The 14,689-nt window shown below is 38.5% G+C and overlaps 1 protein-coding gene across 3 annotated transcripts in view; it reads left to right on the top strand.

The window, feature by feature from the left end:
* Positions 1 to 14,535, top strand: part of IRAK4 (interleukin 1 receptor associated kinase 4) — a 16,307-nt gene extending 1,772 nt beyond the window's left edge. For 2 of the 3 annotated variants that reach the window (XM_075429263.1, XM_075429262.1), the window contains exons 3-12: positions 502 to 647; positions 973 to 1,170; positions 1,970 to 2,130; positions 2,819 to 2,883; positions 3,205 to 3,319; positions 5,342 to 5,451; positions 7,932 to 8,115; positions 8,998 to 9,060; positions 10,888 to 11,046; positions 11,141 to 14,534. In XM_075429263.1, the coding sequence (XP_075285378.1) occupies positions 502 to 647; positions 973 to 1,170; positions 1,970 to 2,130; positions 2,819 to 2,883; positions 3,205 to 3,319; positions 5,342 to 5,451; positions 7,932 to 8,115; positions 8,998 to 9,060; positions 10,888 to 11,046; positions 11,141 to 11,173 (1,234 nt within the window). In that variant the 3' untranslated portion in view covers positions 11,174 to 14,534. Of the gene's footprint in view, positions 1 to 501; positions 648 to 972; positions 1,171 to 1,969; positions 2,131 to 2,818; positions 2,884 to 3,204; positions 3,320 to 5,341; positions 5,452 to 7,931; positions 8,116 to 8,997; positions 9,061 to 10,887; positions 11,047 to 11,140 lie in introns of all 3 variants that reach the window. The other variant, XM_075429264.1, reaches the window with a different exon arrangement.
* Positions 14,536 to 14,689: the final 154 nt, after the last annotated feature.

Raw genomic sequence — 14,689 nt, 5'->3', positions numbered from 1 at the left:
CTTGGGTTTACAGTCGTTTTAGTGATGTTAGCATTAAATCTTCATTTGTCTTTCTAGAATAATAGTAAGTCAGTCAGAATAATGGATCTTGATTTCTGCTTAATACCCATCTTGAAATACTGAAAGTGTGAATGCTAAATGGATGGAAAAACTTTTTTTTCCACATCTGATCTGGCTTTCACTTGCCTTCTTGTCTCTCGCTGGCATTCTCTGCTCTGTTGGTCCCATGTGCTGATGTATAATGGTTTCTGGGCAAAATGTTGAAGCCATCTATTCGTATTTTTCCCTGAGTTTTTTTCCTATATTTCCCATACTTTCCCCTGAATTTGAATTTCTTTAGGGCTTTTTAGCTGCATTTTCAGAAGATTTGCAATTAATTGTACAGTAACAGTTCAGTACTTTTTTTTTTTTAGCGTCTTTTTGTTTACCTTTAATCTCTTCCTCTTCTGCGTGGTTCTCAAGATCACTTCTTTTAATGTTGGTCTTAATTTATCTTTTAAGGAGGTTTGAAGCATTTGTACAAATGGGAAGGAGCCCCACGTGTGAATTGCTTTATGACTGGGGAACATCAAACTGCACTGTTGGTGATCTTGTGGATCTGCTGATTAGGAATCAATTCCTAGCACCAGCAAGCCTTTTGCTTCCAGGTAGCTGTTACTGTTCTACATTTTCTACTGTGTTCTCAGTATTCTAAGATGCTAAAGAGCTTCACAGTAATTTGAAAATCAGAAAAGATTAGGTCAAAACAAGTAAAAGTGGATGTATTTTCCATTATTTGTAATAACAGTTTTAGAGAAACTGTTAAGTATGGTTGAAGTTTAAATAAGAGTCCTACAGTTTACACATGGTGGCAGAGTGTAATCTTCTCATGATGTTTACGTGTCTCCTAATCTTAGTAAATACTGGCTTAATGTTATTTGTTTTTTCTTGTTCCTAATACGGTTAACACTTTTTTCTAAATTCCATTTTCAGAAGCTGTAAGGATGGCACAAGAAGTTACATTACCTCTTTCTTCACAGGAAACCTTGCCCATACATCAGAAACAACTGCCTATACAGGAAAAAGAAGTGGCATCTGCAAAGCCTGTTTTACCTCAGAGCACTGAGAAGCAACATTCCGCTCCTTCCTACTTAAGTCAAGAAAATAGCAGCTCACAGTCTGGCAACACAGGTAAGGACTTAATCTGGTAGATTTAAGTACAGTATTTTTTGCTGATCTGTCCTTCACCCCATGTGAAATAAACGATAGGAATGCATTAGAGTAATGACTGTATTATCGTGCGTCCATAGGAAACGGCATCTTGCTTTTGCTCTTCTTCTGTGTGACTGTGAAGTTAGCCTGGGTAACAAGATGTCTAAATATGAGTTGTACCTTGCCACGAAGGCAGCTACTGTTGTGGAAAACTTGACTTTTAGTTAAATTGCAATTTATTTTGTGCTACACGTAATCCTGTTGCCCTTTTTAGATACTGAATTTGTAGCCTGTTTAGCATCTTTTGTTTTAAAGCTGGATTTTACGTATCAGAAATTACTAAGAATGTTGGAGAAAAGATAATTAGAGAAAGCGTTATAGGAAAGTGTATGGTTGGTCTGTTCCTTCCTAAAGTTCCACTTTTGGGTTGCTGCCAGAAACAAATTGTTATTTTTACATCTGACACAGCGTGGCGCTCTCTGTGACTGCTTCACGTTTACTTCTATTACCTGTATTACAATTATTAACAAAAAAATACAATCAGAAGGCTGCTACAGTGCTAGTTGTGAATAAAGTTATGTGTAGCTTATTATATTATTAATCTGCATTTCATTTTTTTCTGGTATCTTCGTCACGGTGCTGGAAGTAGGGCTCCACTATGTCAGGATTTGCATGGTAGCGAGTTTTTGGTTTAATAGAGCTGAAGCAGAGAACCTGTTCAATGCACTTGTTCTTAAGTGAAAACATACTTGTGCTAAATGGAAAATGTGTCTTTCAGATTTCCATAATTTTTGGTTTCATGACTTGGAAAGTGTTACAAATAATTTTGATGCACGACCAGAATCAGTTGGAGGTAATAAACTGGGAGAAGGTGGCTTTGGCGTTGTGTTCAAAGGCTACATCAACGGCAGAAATGTGGCTATTAAGAAGCTCGTTGCTGTGAGTTTTTCTGGGCATTTTTGTTTTTAATGACTGTGTACTCTATAGTACAGACTTGTGGAAGTTGTTGAATGATACACTTCAAAAAGTGTCACAGTGTTAAACATTGGTTGGGTTGAGAACCTTCTCCTGTAGTCCCCCTGAGTGGTGCGAGTCGGCACCGTCACCAGAGTTGAAGTCTTGCCCTTTCTGTAGCTTTCTGTGGAGCGGCGCAGGCAAGTTGTCTGGAGGAGCAGAGTGCTCCCCCAGTGCCCCTCCCTCCCCTGCGCACAACAAGTGGTAGAAGTGAAGGGGTGCTAGGGAGGTTTCCCTTTCAGGATCAGATGAATGATTCACAGCTAAATAGGTACCCACAGAATTCTAGTTTTCATAACCGATGGTTTGTGTGAATAATGAATTTTGTAATGAATAAGTGCTCTTAGTCGGTAACTGCAATGAAATAAAACGGACAAGTTGGTGACTGTGCTGAAACCAGATCCATTTGTCTAATAATACTGTGTTCCAAGGAATTAAAAATCATATTCTGATACTTTGTTTCTGAGTTAAGTAAAAGAAATATCGTAAACAGTGAAGTAGTTGTTATGTGTAACAAATCCAAAGAAAGGCTTACAATTCTGTCTTTTTTTAATGACCAACTGTGCGTTTGAATATGGCCAGCAATTTTAATGTCAAATGCTTCCTTTTGTAGATGGTTGATGTTAGTGTTCAGGAGTTGAAACAGCAATTTGATCAAGAAATAAAAACGATGGCAAAGTGAGTACAGTGTTATATAATGTCATTATAGCCTTTTATGAGAATCTAAGTTGGCAGATAACACGTTAGCTAGTGTGATCCCTTATTTTTGTCTTTCTAGCATAACTTAACGATTTTCACGTTAGGTGAGAATGTTTCATATACAACATGACAGTATTTTGTTTTGTTTTAAAGCACCACTGCAGAAACCTGGCTGTGTGCAGTAGGGCTGGAACAAGTAATTGGGGATCAAGTTCCCTGTGCCTTGTATTTCCTCCAACGTTGGGAATCTTTCAAAGCTTATATGAATAGATTTTTATTTTTTTTTCTTTTTTGCTGTAGGTGTCAGCATGAGAATCTAGTAGAATTGCTTGGTTTCTCAAGTGATGGTGCTCAGCCCTGTCTGGTGTATGAATACATGCCCAATGGTTCATTGCTTGACAGGCTTGCTTGTCTGGTAAGTAAAATCTATTCTAGTTTCCCGTTGTCTTACTTTGCTGAAGTATAGATATCCATGAAAGAACTTTGAAACAGTACTGAACTGTAATGGCCAAATGACGTTTTACTGCTTACTTCTGTGTTCTGGAAGATAAATGTGATAACAAGTATTCTTCCAATAACATTTTATACAAATGTTTTGGACATGTTATAGTGAAAGCAGGCTGACCATACAATGTCCTGCCTGCGCCTGAAGTGGCACAGCAGTTTGGACTTGCTGCGCCTGTATGGAGCGGAGCAGAGGGTGCTGCAGGATTGTTCCCGGTTCTGACATGGGCATGTTCTCTGCTGGTTGTTGAGATTCTGCATTGTGAAATTGCGCATAGTTCATTGCCCTTGTCATAGCGACTTTAACACAATGTTCATAGTCTGCGTATCTCTTAAGTGCCTAAATAAATGGGAAGTACTTTTTTTTAATCAGTATTTTATGTGAATGCAATGCTTTCTTCTGATTTAATCAAATGACATCTCTTCTAGCCTTGGACTTTAATAAATAATAAGTTGCTTTGTTTTTGGTGAGGCAACTCTGCGTATGAAGGACAAACGGCTCCTTGTTAGAGTGATACCAATAGTAAGCCAGACTGAACCTAGTAGATGAGTGTCCGTGCTAGTTTGTTGAAGTAGTTAAAAAAATCTGCTTTATGCTAAGCAAATGTAGCTGGTGAACATTTTAAACTGGTGCTGCTTCAGCCCCCCATGCCCCCAGACCTGAAATATGTCGTTTTGCTTTTTTCTGCACTGATCTTCCTGTTGTACTGGCTCAAGCATTTAGTAGTTGGAGAAAGACCTGGGTTAGGGAACTGATGAGGCTGCAAAAGTACTCGGTGAAAAAAATCTTTAATTTTCACCTGGAGACACTTCCTCTGCAAGGCTGCACAAACACTTCTGCCCCAACAGGAAAGAAGTGGTGTTAGGATGAGAATGAGTAGCGGTGGTTGGGGAAAGGGCTGGTTATGTTAGGCAAGACTTCTGCCTCGAGTTGGTTTGGTTGATTTGCTTGCACACACTTAGGTATTTGCAATTTTTTTTTTTTTAACTGAATCAGTGAAGAAGAGAGAGACTAAGTTTTACTTGAGGTAGTACAAGTTTATGTGTAGAAGTGAGCAGTGCTTGGCAGGGATGTATGTGAAAATGTTCATCCATGTGACTTTGGCCGTTATCATCAAGTGAGCTTAAAAGATTGGTGGTAATCGAAAGCTAAAGTAGAAATAACTGAGCCCTTTACAAGCAAGAGACAAACTTATGGTATAAATCATAAAGAATCTAAATCAGAATCTACAAATCGGAAGGAATCTTCTGATAAAAGTCGAATAGGTGGGGAGTGTGCTTACTGAATGTCACTTCTTGCTGATAACTTCATTTTGTGGCTTCACTGGATGTATTTGAGCCTTGGCCTCTTGTTTATGTCATCTTCTCATCTGGACTTTAAGGAGCAGGTGAGGGAGGTGGTAGAACGATGAGATACTCTAATCCTCTTCCCTTAGCAATTGACAAGATTAAGAAGTGGTTTTGAAATGTAGGTGTCCTCATTTCTGAGGTCTGGTTAGTATACGTGAACCGAGCTAAACTCTTGAGAAGTGGTAAATTCAAAAACACTAGAAGATTGACTTCTCATTGTTAGTAAAAGCTGTTGATTGCTTTGAATTATTTGCTTCGGGTTAAAAAGCTCTGGTATTAGTGCTGGTACAAAGTGGAAGATGCAGTAGATACAGGTAGTTCATTGCAGTACAGCTGGCGTTGTACGGTCAGAGACGAATATTACCAAGAACACTTTTTTCAACGGGTGAATGTATTTCTGCCCAAGTGAATTAAGAAATGTATGCTATTAGTCTTTTTAATGATGTATGTGAAAACCACAAAATGTAGCAGAGGTCGGTTTTGGATTGTTGGGCTTTTTGTATGGGTTTTTTTTCTGTTTTATGTGGGCAGATATATATTGGATTTTCACATTTCTACTTGCCTTTCTCCCTTCTTACTCAAGGATGGCACTCCACCAATTTCTTGGAATACAAGATGTAAAATTGTTCAAGGTACAGCAAATGGCATCAACTTTTTGCATGAAAATAATCATATTCACAGAGATATTAAAAGGTAAAAGCTGCTGACTATCGCTGGCTGCATTTCCCCCTTTTTCTTCCCCCCCCAGCTAAAGCCATTTTAGAGAGAACAAACCACGTGAAGCATTGCTTCAGTCAAGGGCAATCTTTTCTGCAAGTGACATCCATCACCGTAATCTTGGCTGTGCCACAAGGACATGACCAGTACAGACTTCTAAAGATAATTATGAGGCTATTGTAATCTGTTACTATCAAATAGTTATTTGAGTGCTGCGAGGACACCCAGAAGTTCTGTTCTTTCATAACTGCTGCTAATGAAAAAGCTGCTGTTAGAGAATACAATGACTTTTTAAATGGGGACTTTTTCAGATGAAAACCCACCTTTTTTTTTTTCCTTTTCCTAGAACATTTCTTCAGAGTGTCTCCTTTGATTTACTGCTGTTTGTTACGAAGGCAGTAAAATTACTTCAGTCAGATTTATGAAGTTCACGGTTCTTCAAGGATAATGTATATTCGCTTGTTTGTTACACCAGAATACTTTCTAGGGATATAAGAGCTCAGAAAAGGTGGATGGTTTTGTTGTAGGTTTTGATGGGGTTTTTTTCTGGATTTTTTCCCCCTTCCTTGCTACAGTTTGTTGTGTTGTTTTTTGGGTTTTTTTTAAATCCCAAAGCAGTCCAAATATTTCAAGAAAAGCCCCAAGTGCCTTACTCCTTCTGTGGGTTAAGAAGGAGCAACTGAGTGATGGAGTGTCATGGATGAATGTTTCAGTAACTTCCTGGCCTCTGGCAACTCTGCTAAATGCAAGACACTGGTTTTGTGACCTTCCAGCTTGCCAGAAACAAGCTTTGACTTCAGCTGCCTCATAGAATGTGCTTGCTGCTTTGACAATGTATGTTTCTTCTTTCTTCCCTGCTTAAGCCTCTGGACAAGTGAAATGACTGGAAGGGACGCATTTTTAACCTTATGCTACTCTACCCTTCTAACTGCTGTGAGTTGATCATACTACAGGATTGGGTTTTGTTTTTTTCTTTTGTTTGGATTCCATTTTGCAACCTCTTGCACTTGCAGTGTGAATAGTTCAGTAAATTTGGTTGGTGTTATTAGTAGTGCTGCCATTCCCAGGTAAAACTTAGGTGAAGAGACATCTAAGGTGGTGTATGTGAGTCTTCATTTTGCTATGAAGACATGTGGAGACAATTCATAACCACACAGGCACTAGAACAGCTTGTCCGTAGGCTACAGGAGACATTGGATGGGTGTTCTCAGAGTTGTCCTTGTTTTTTTGGCTTGGTTGTGCTCAGGAAATAGTTCATTTATCTGTTGAAGCTTGACAATTGCCATACAATTTGCTTCTGTAGTGCTGTTTTTGGTGTTTCAAAAAAGTGACTGCACTTTGGGCTTGACTCAAGTTGATCAGAAGCTCAGATTTATGAATTTCTGATCCTATTCTTCCATCTTTTAGAAGTGCAGCTTTAAATACAAAACCAGTCAGTGTATGGTGCTTTGACTAATGTTTGGCCTTTTGCAGTCGTCTTGAACGCTATTTACAGCAGTTCTAATAGCAAGTGATCTGTTGTAACTTACTGCTGTGTTGTTTTTGTTGAGAAAGTTTGGTCAACAAGAAAGGCAAGTTAGAAATACAGATTTCTAGTAGCTGTTTCACGTTGTATCTGGCTATGTGATTTTTTTACAGTTCCGTAAGGGGGTCAGAAAATGAGGCGGATTACAGAAATGTTAAATCAAGTGGTATTAAAATGGTTCCAAGTGCTGCAAGTTTGAAAAACAGTAGAAGATTTATGCTGTAATTCATCCCACTGAGTATTTTATGAAAGTGTTAAGGTCTTTTAGACGAACATCGTTCGTGGGGGTGGGGGGTGTTAACGGAGATAGAAGCTGGAGATCAAGTGGAAACGCAGCACATGGAAAAATTCTTAATGCTGTAATAAGATGTTTCTCTTCCAAGAGAAGACTATTGGTATTCATTTGGCATGTGAATTTGTAATGGTTGACATAGTATTAAATAATAGGTATAAAAACCTGCTTTTATTAGTTCTGAGTAGAGATTTAAACAGTTAAGAACTGTAGTGTGATCCAGTACAGTTGATCAGAGCCAAGTATTATCTGCCATCCTTCTCAAAGAAAGAATATTCAAATCCAAAACACGCATGTAACATAATTGGTCTCTTATAAGAAATTTTTGTATTTGTAGGATTGGGGGAGTGGGGTAGGGGTAGTGTTGTGTGGGTTTTTCCATGTTTGTTTTTTTTTACAAGAAAAAATATGGATGGATCCTGGCAGCCGATGTATTTAGAGCAATTAATTTTGAAATCGAGCAATTTCCAACACAACTAACGCTTACATTTTTTGTTATATGAATAATGAATCTCAGATTTCAAGAAACAGTAAAAATAGCACTTTGCACTTGGTAACTAAAGAGTTATTAGTCTGTTATAAAACTAATTTCTGTGCTGTTTGGAAAATTCTCTTCCCCCCCCTTCTTCTGTCCCCCAGTGCAAACATCTTACTAACTGATACGTATATGCCCAAAATTTCCGACTTTGGACTTGCAAGAGCTTCTGTAACGTTCACACACACAATCATGACTGAAAGAATTGTTGGAACAGCAGCCTATATGGCACCTGAAGCTCTGCGAGGAGAGATAACACCTAAGTCTGATATCTTCAGTTTTGGAGTAGTAAGTAGAATGTGGGAAGCAATAGATGACTTTTTTTGTAAATTATAAAAGCATACAAAATCAAGAATATCTGAAATTACATAATCCACTATGATCTGTCATTTCTCCTTTCCCCAGTAGATGTGCTCTAAAGATAGTGTTTCTAAACTTTGATTGGTTTAAAATGATTTGGATATGTTGATTAAAACATTGAATTTGTTAATGATTACAGTAATTATATTAAAATGTAAATTTGCCTGTGAAAGACCAGAGTAAAATAACATTCCAAGTTCTAGCTAAAGGTAGTTTGAAGTAATGTGGAACATTGTTTCTTCTTGCATAGTAATGCCCAAAAATGTAACTCGGCCTGGGAAAAAAAAAAAAATAAAGAAAATGTTCCAAAATTGTGTTTTACTGTTTTTAAGCATGAAAAGTATGCTGTCCATGTGGGATTTGCCTTAAAGCTGACTACAGAAAAGACATGAGCTTAATATTTGGGAGAATAATGAATCCGTTCTGAATAGATCCAAGACCCTAACTGCTGTTGGCCCCTTCCTTCCTGGCATTTCGTTTCACGGGGAGCTAGGCCAGGTGCTGTGCCTGAACACTCTGGAAATCCTTCTGTTTTGCTTTGAAGCAATACAATGTAGGGTGAGAAAATCTTGCCATGACACTTATAAACCACCCTGCTGATAACAAGTTAATGAAAATAAAGGTAGGAACAACAGCAACAACAATCAGTTGTATAGAGAGCTGTCTTTGGACAAATACAGATCCTGGGAGCATTTCTTTGAAAGATTGGGGATTGTGCTCCTTTTAGTGAATGGTGTACATGCTAAGGATTAGTCTATGCTTCATTTTCTCTTCCGTTTTTTTTTTTTTTTTTTTTTTTTTTTCTCCTAGGTCTTACTAGAAGTAATAACAGGTCTTCCTCCAGTAGATGAAAAGCGGGACCCACAGTTACTGGTACGTTCCTTTTGCTTTCTCCTCCCCTCCCCTCCCCTCCCCCTGCTCCAGGATCACTGTGTATGAAATCATGATCAGTTAATAGGTTCCATGACAATCAAATTAGTCATCAAAATACATAGTTACAAAAACAGCTCTTGTGTCAGTGTTTGCCTTAGAGGTGAGGCTGAAACTTTTGTCTCTTGGCTGGTAAAAGATTGTTCAGTCTCCAAGGTCATCTTCCCATTTGATAGTGTAATTCTCTTTGGTTTGCTACTGCTTCTTATTGTAATACCATTATGCTTTGTCAACGTACTCCTGTTATACCCAGCTACCCTGACAGTTCCTAAGTTATCAGAACATCTTAAAGTACTCTTCTCGGTGGTTTCTTTGTGATTCTTTATAATTCTTACCATTCCTGCATCAATTTTCATCCTCTTCAACTTTACTAATAATTTGCAAATACCTTGTGTTTTTAACCCAAAGGAAGTTTAGGTATAAAGTTTAGGTATATAAGGGCTTTTTTTTCAGGGTGAGGAGTGGGTTGAATTTTTATTTCTTTTTGACTACTCTATGAGTAATTTAGTCTACTAATAAGGTAACTAATGTCGTGGAGTTCACTCTCTTGAACTAAAAATCTTACAAGGCTGCTTTTTAATTTAGCCTTTCATTTAGCTTAACATTAAAGTCTGAACTACTTAGTCCAAGGTTTTCCTAGAATATTTTTTACATAAAAAACTTACTTATTTACTAAGTAGGAAATAGCATTGAGGTTTGGGTTGCTTTTGTTCCATAAGTTTTGATAGCAGATCACTTGTCTTTCATAGCGCTAGGAATACCTGTGTACTATTGATAGAATTTTTTTCCTCTAAGCTGTATCTTCTGGAGTGCGTAATGCTTACCCTGTTGAGCTCTGCAAAGACCTTGGAGAACTCAGTCCCTGTCAAAATGAATCCTGAGGTTTTGTGGTTTTTTTGAAGCGGGTTTTTTCAGAGATAGGATATAAAAAGGAATATAAAGTATGATTTGACTGGTATAGTTTATCTTTGAAATGTACTTTTGGAAGCGTAAAGCGAATGGTCAGTTCAAGATAATGTGGTGTCCTTAGCTTTGAAAATTTTGAGGTAGTTGAACATTAGTCAGCAATTTCAGACTGACCCATAGGGGAAGGCAGAAGACCTGCCTTTGCTCGCTGACTTTTTATTTCTTACTTCATTTAGCATGCTGACTTGTCTGAGGTATTGCTCGAACAGTATTTGTGATGACAGACAATGCGTTTCAAGTGTGTTGGAGCTGGAGAGCTTTGGACTAAAACAGATTTTAAAATTTGTTTCAGACTAGGAATTTCTTCAGAATAGATATAGCAGCCACCAAGGCTGGTGACAGAAGGCATTAGTTTACAGGAGGCAGCTTTATAAAGTTGACAAAAAAAGAAATTGTTCACACTTAAGCTTGCGTATTTATGGGTTATTTAGTAAAAATAAGTACTTTATGTTGATCATGCTGCTTCTCTTACAAAGGAGACTAAAGTACGAAACTAAGCCTTGAACTGGGAGAAGCTTAGAAGCTGTATGATGCAGCTTAAAGAAAATTGCTTTACAATTTTGTGTTAATGCAATTAGAAATTATTACTAATAAAAATGTATAGTCATTGATAGTATCATAGGCTGTTTCTGCAGATGTTGATAAATAATTATGCTGCTGAACCATTGTCATCACTCTGTCTAGAAAAGTGGTTGAGAAAAGAAGCAAGCACTCAGAAGCCAGTTTTCAAAGCGTGAGAGCGTGGAATACATCGTGTTCAGATGCTTGCAATGTTATCTGCTCATGGTTCAAACTCTCTCGTAGTTAAGTATCAAAGATGAAATCGAGGATGAGGAAGCAACTATTGAGGATTATGTTGATGAAAAGATGAGCGACTGGGATGCACCTTCAGTTCATAAAATGTATTCAGTTGCAAATCAGTGTCTGAATGAGAAAAAAACCAGAAGGCCAGACATTAAGAGGGTACGTAGTGTTTCAGATAGAAGGCTTATTTTGAGTGTGCGTGGGTGTGTGGTTACAGTATCAGTTATTCATATTTCTGTCTCTTCTCCTGCAGGTCCAACAGCATTTACAAGAGATAAAAACTTGATATGTCTGTCTTCTGATGCACAAATGTTTTTGAAATGAAATAGACACCAGTAGCAAGTATTTTATTAGTATTTAGTGCAACATTGTCAGCTTTTCTGCTTTCCAGAACTTTCTGGTCTGCATATAAGGTGTGCTGCTAGCCTGTCACCATTGTGCTGGTTTTGTTCACTGAGCAGCCTTTTCACATATCCTTATCTCAACACGGGAAAACTTTTTTTGTGTTAACAAATTGCAGTGGTGGTACATCTACTGCACAGCATTCTAAACGCATTGCCATATTGGAATCTACTTGATTCTTTTGATTTCCTAGTATGAAGTGTATCTGCTGCAAAGGCATGTGACAGTAACAGGGTAGAATGTTTTTTTCTGCAAACTGCTTTCTTGCTCAGTTGTACTAGACCTTTTTCTGTTGAAGACAACATTGAATAGATAGCATTCTAACTTGAGAGTTCATATTGGTGTGAATGGACTGGTCATGTTTGTGACTATTTTTCAGAAAGTCATCTTGGGATTAGTTCTAGTCAAATAAATGCTGGAAGACACATTCTAGGTTGTTTTTTGCTTTCAGGGATTCACAAGCAAAATAATTATTTGGCAGTGCAAATGCAAAAACACATACAGCTTTCTTCCAGTGAACTCTGTATGATGAGAAACCATTTAGTTTTTGTTCACGGGAAGATTCGTAGGTACTTTTAATGTTTTACATTTTAGAAGATTCCGTATGGATTATAAATACAGATGGTATGTTTTATTAATGGGGCCAGAATAATAATTCTAAGACCAATTCTGCATTTTCTGTAGTCAAATAAGGAAGCTCATTTTAAAAACAACAAAAAAGTATGTGTATTAATAAATATGCTTTTAAAAAAGCAATGTGGAATGCTTTTTAAAATAGATACATTGACAGATCAAAGCAGACTAAAAATGGAATGAAAGTGACTAGTAAGATTCCAGGTACCTTGGACTAAGTAGGTATGAAAACTCTACCATTGTAAATGAAAGGGGTTATTTTCATGTAGCACTTTTTTGCACCTCGTGAACTTTTTCTTGACAGCTTAGGGGTAGGAAAATAGTCTGGCTTACAGCTAAATTTGAAATTCCGTGATTATCAAAGAAAGAGGAAACGGTGAGAAATGATCGGACTGCATTCACAGATCTATATGTCTTTGTAGAAAGCACGTGATTTCTAACACTTGTATTTATATCGTTAGAGCTGTGGCTATTAACTCATTCTGTATTGCCTTTTAAAACTGATAGTTTAATTTAGAAAAAGGTATCCACCTAAACAGCTTCTAGTTTTATTGAGCATAAATTGTAAAAAGCTGTTAACATAAATAAAAACTCTGCATTATCATTGCAGATGATTATTTCTACTGTTAAAACTTTGAGCCTTGGGAACCATAGTCATTTTCCGTTGCTTGCCATTTCTGATAATACCGTTATGCTAACCTCACTGCATGGAATAAAGCTGTACAGCTCTCAGCCTGGGCTTGTGGAGAAAATAAGCTGCTGTAAAGCTAAATTAGAATAAGATCTGCTTAAGCCATTCTTCAGTTTTAAACATCTCCTCCAGCTGTTGTGTGGATATTTGATTAGATCACGTCTGCTTTTTACGACTCCCTGGAGCTGGAATGCAGCCGTAGCGTTGCCCTGAAGGACGTTTGCTGTAGTAACTCCCCAGTCAGCGCTGTTCACCTCCCGTGCAGTGGAACAAGTTTGTTCATGCACCAGCCGTGATGCTCCAAGTATTAGGAGAGCCCTGGCTACAAGCACGTGCGTTCCTGTTCTTCTGCCGTACTAGACCATCACTATCTGCAGTGCTGCTGTCAGTACCTAGGTTTTGGCAGTAGTTTTCCCTCACTTACTGAAAATGAAGGATGTTAGCTACCATTTCACAAAAGGAGAAAAATTTATTGAGCTCCCTTAATATTATTCTAGTGAGGAATGAAAACGTGAGGTGTTAAGTAATTAGGTAAAGCTAGCTAACTCCTGGCAAATTAAAAAAAAAAAAAATGGACGGGATGCAAGAAGGAACTTCCCTTTCTCCTCCACCCCCAGATTTTTTTTATGTCTTTGTACAGTAAAGTTAGCACCTATAGACACTGACAGGGGAGAAGAGTAGGTGACTTCTGTTTCATTTATTCCCTGCAAAAAGCATTTAACTATGCTGGGACTCATACTTCTTTGTATTATTTATTATAGTAAAGCTGTCCAGGACACAAACCGGTAACTTGAGTCATTCAGGTTCTTTGTGAGTAAAAGGATGATCTAGTTCCATAGAACTGGAGGCGAGAGAAAAATCGTTACAGTTCCTGGTGGGTGGGGAGAGCTGCACATGGGAGACATTCTGGGGATAAAAGTGGGGCTACTTACAGCTGGCCTACGTCCCGTCTTGGCAGGGAAGGTGCCATGGAGGGCATCCGCGGGTCACTGTCCCCAGTGAAGGAGCCAGCCTGCTGCATGGTATGGGTGTAGAGAACTGTTAACATTCAGCAGATCAGTCATGCCCGAAAGGAAGGATGAACAAAAAAACCAGCAGAAGTGATTTATTGCAATTCCAACGAAGACTAGAAGGAAGCATCAGGACAAAAACAAATGCTGATGAGGCACAGAAAATTGCTGTAAAGGAAAACTCTTCTGAAGGGCAGCAGTTCTGCCCTTGGCTACAGCAGGAGGTAAGAGAAAGGCTGCTGAGAGTCCGAGCGGAGGGGTCTGCACGGCCCTGGCGCCAGCACACAGTGAGCCCTTCGTGGCTGCTAAGGAAAGAGGGCAGGAACAGGACACGTGTGTAGAGAGATGACATTGGCATCTGATGGCGTTGTACAGTTTGCGGCTCATTAACTTTGAAAAGGATGCCAAGGCCTTCATTGGTTATTAAGCTTCTGTCACATTTTCTTTGATCAGTTTGTCCAGTTGCCTTTTGAGCCAACACACCTTTTACCAGCCATAGTATTTCATATTGTTGAAGTGGGAAGAACTGCCTCATCTTTTATTTGGGCTGGCCAGCTGAGAGTTTTATGCAACATCCACCAACCGCAAGGCAAACAAAACTGCTGCTGGTACTCGCGGCCACACAGAGGCCTCACCTGTTCCACCTCTTACCTTGCTCCTGCTCCTCTGACACGAATAGCTTGCTTCCTGCATAGCGTTTTGCATTAAAATGATTCTTAAATCCTCGTTCAGCACATCTTCAAGTTTCCTTCTTTCCACTGCAGAACTGCCGTATCGCCAATTTCCCCACGGGGATGTGTTGGCAGGACAGTTAAAAGAAAAGCCAAACCACTAAAAGTTCTTTTTGGCTTGAATTTTGAGAGCAATAGGAAGACTTAAAACTACTTCCAGTTTAGACAAAAAAACATTAATGGAACAACATCATTTGGGTAGTTTAACTGTACAGCCTCAGTGTGAGCAAGTAACAACAGAACCGTTAAATCACTCATCAACCGCTTCAGCCTTTTAAAAGGACAGCAGAACTTTTGAAGGGTCTTACTATTGAAAGCATAGAAACCTCAAGAGA

This window comes from Opisthocomus hoazin, chromosome 8 (assembly GCF_030867145.1).
Source record: "Opisthocomus hoazin isolate bOpiHoa1 chromosome 8, bOpiHoa1.hap1, whole genome shotgun sequence".
Lineage (NCBI taxonomy): Eukaryota > Metazoa > Chordata > Aves > Opisthocomiformes > Opisthocomidae > Opisthocomus > Opisthocomus hoazin.
This window is presented reverse-complemented; position numbering and strand designations above follow the sequence as displayed.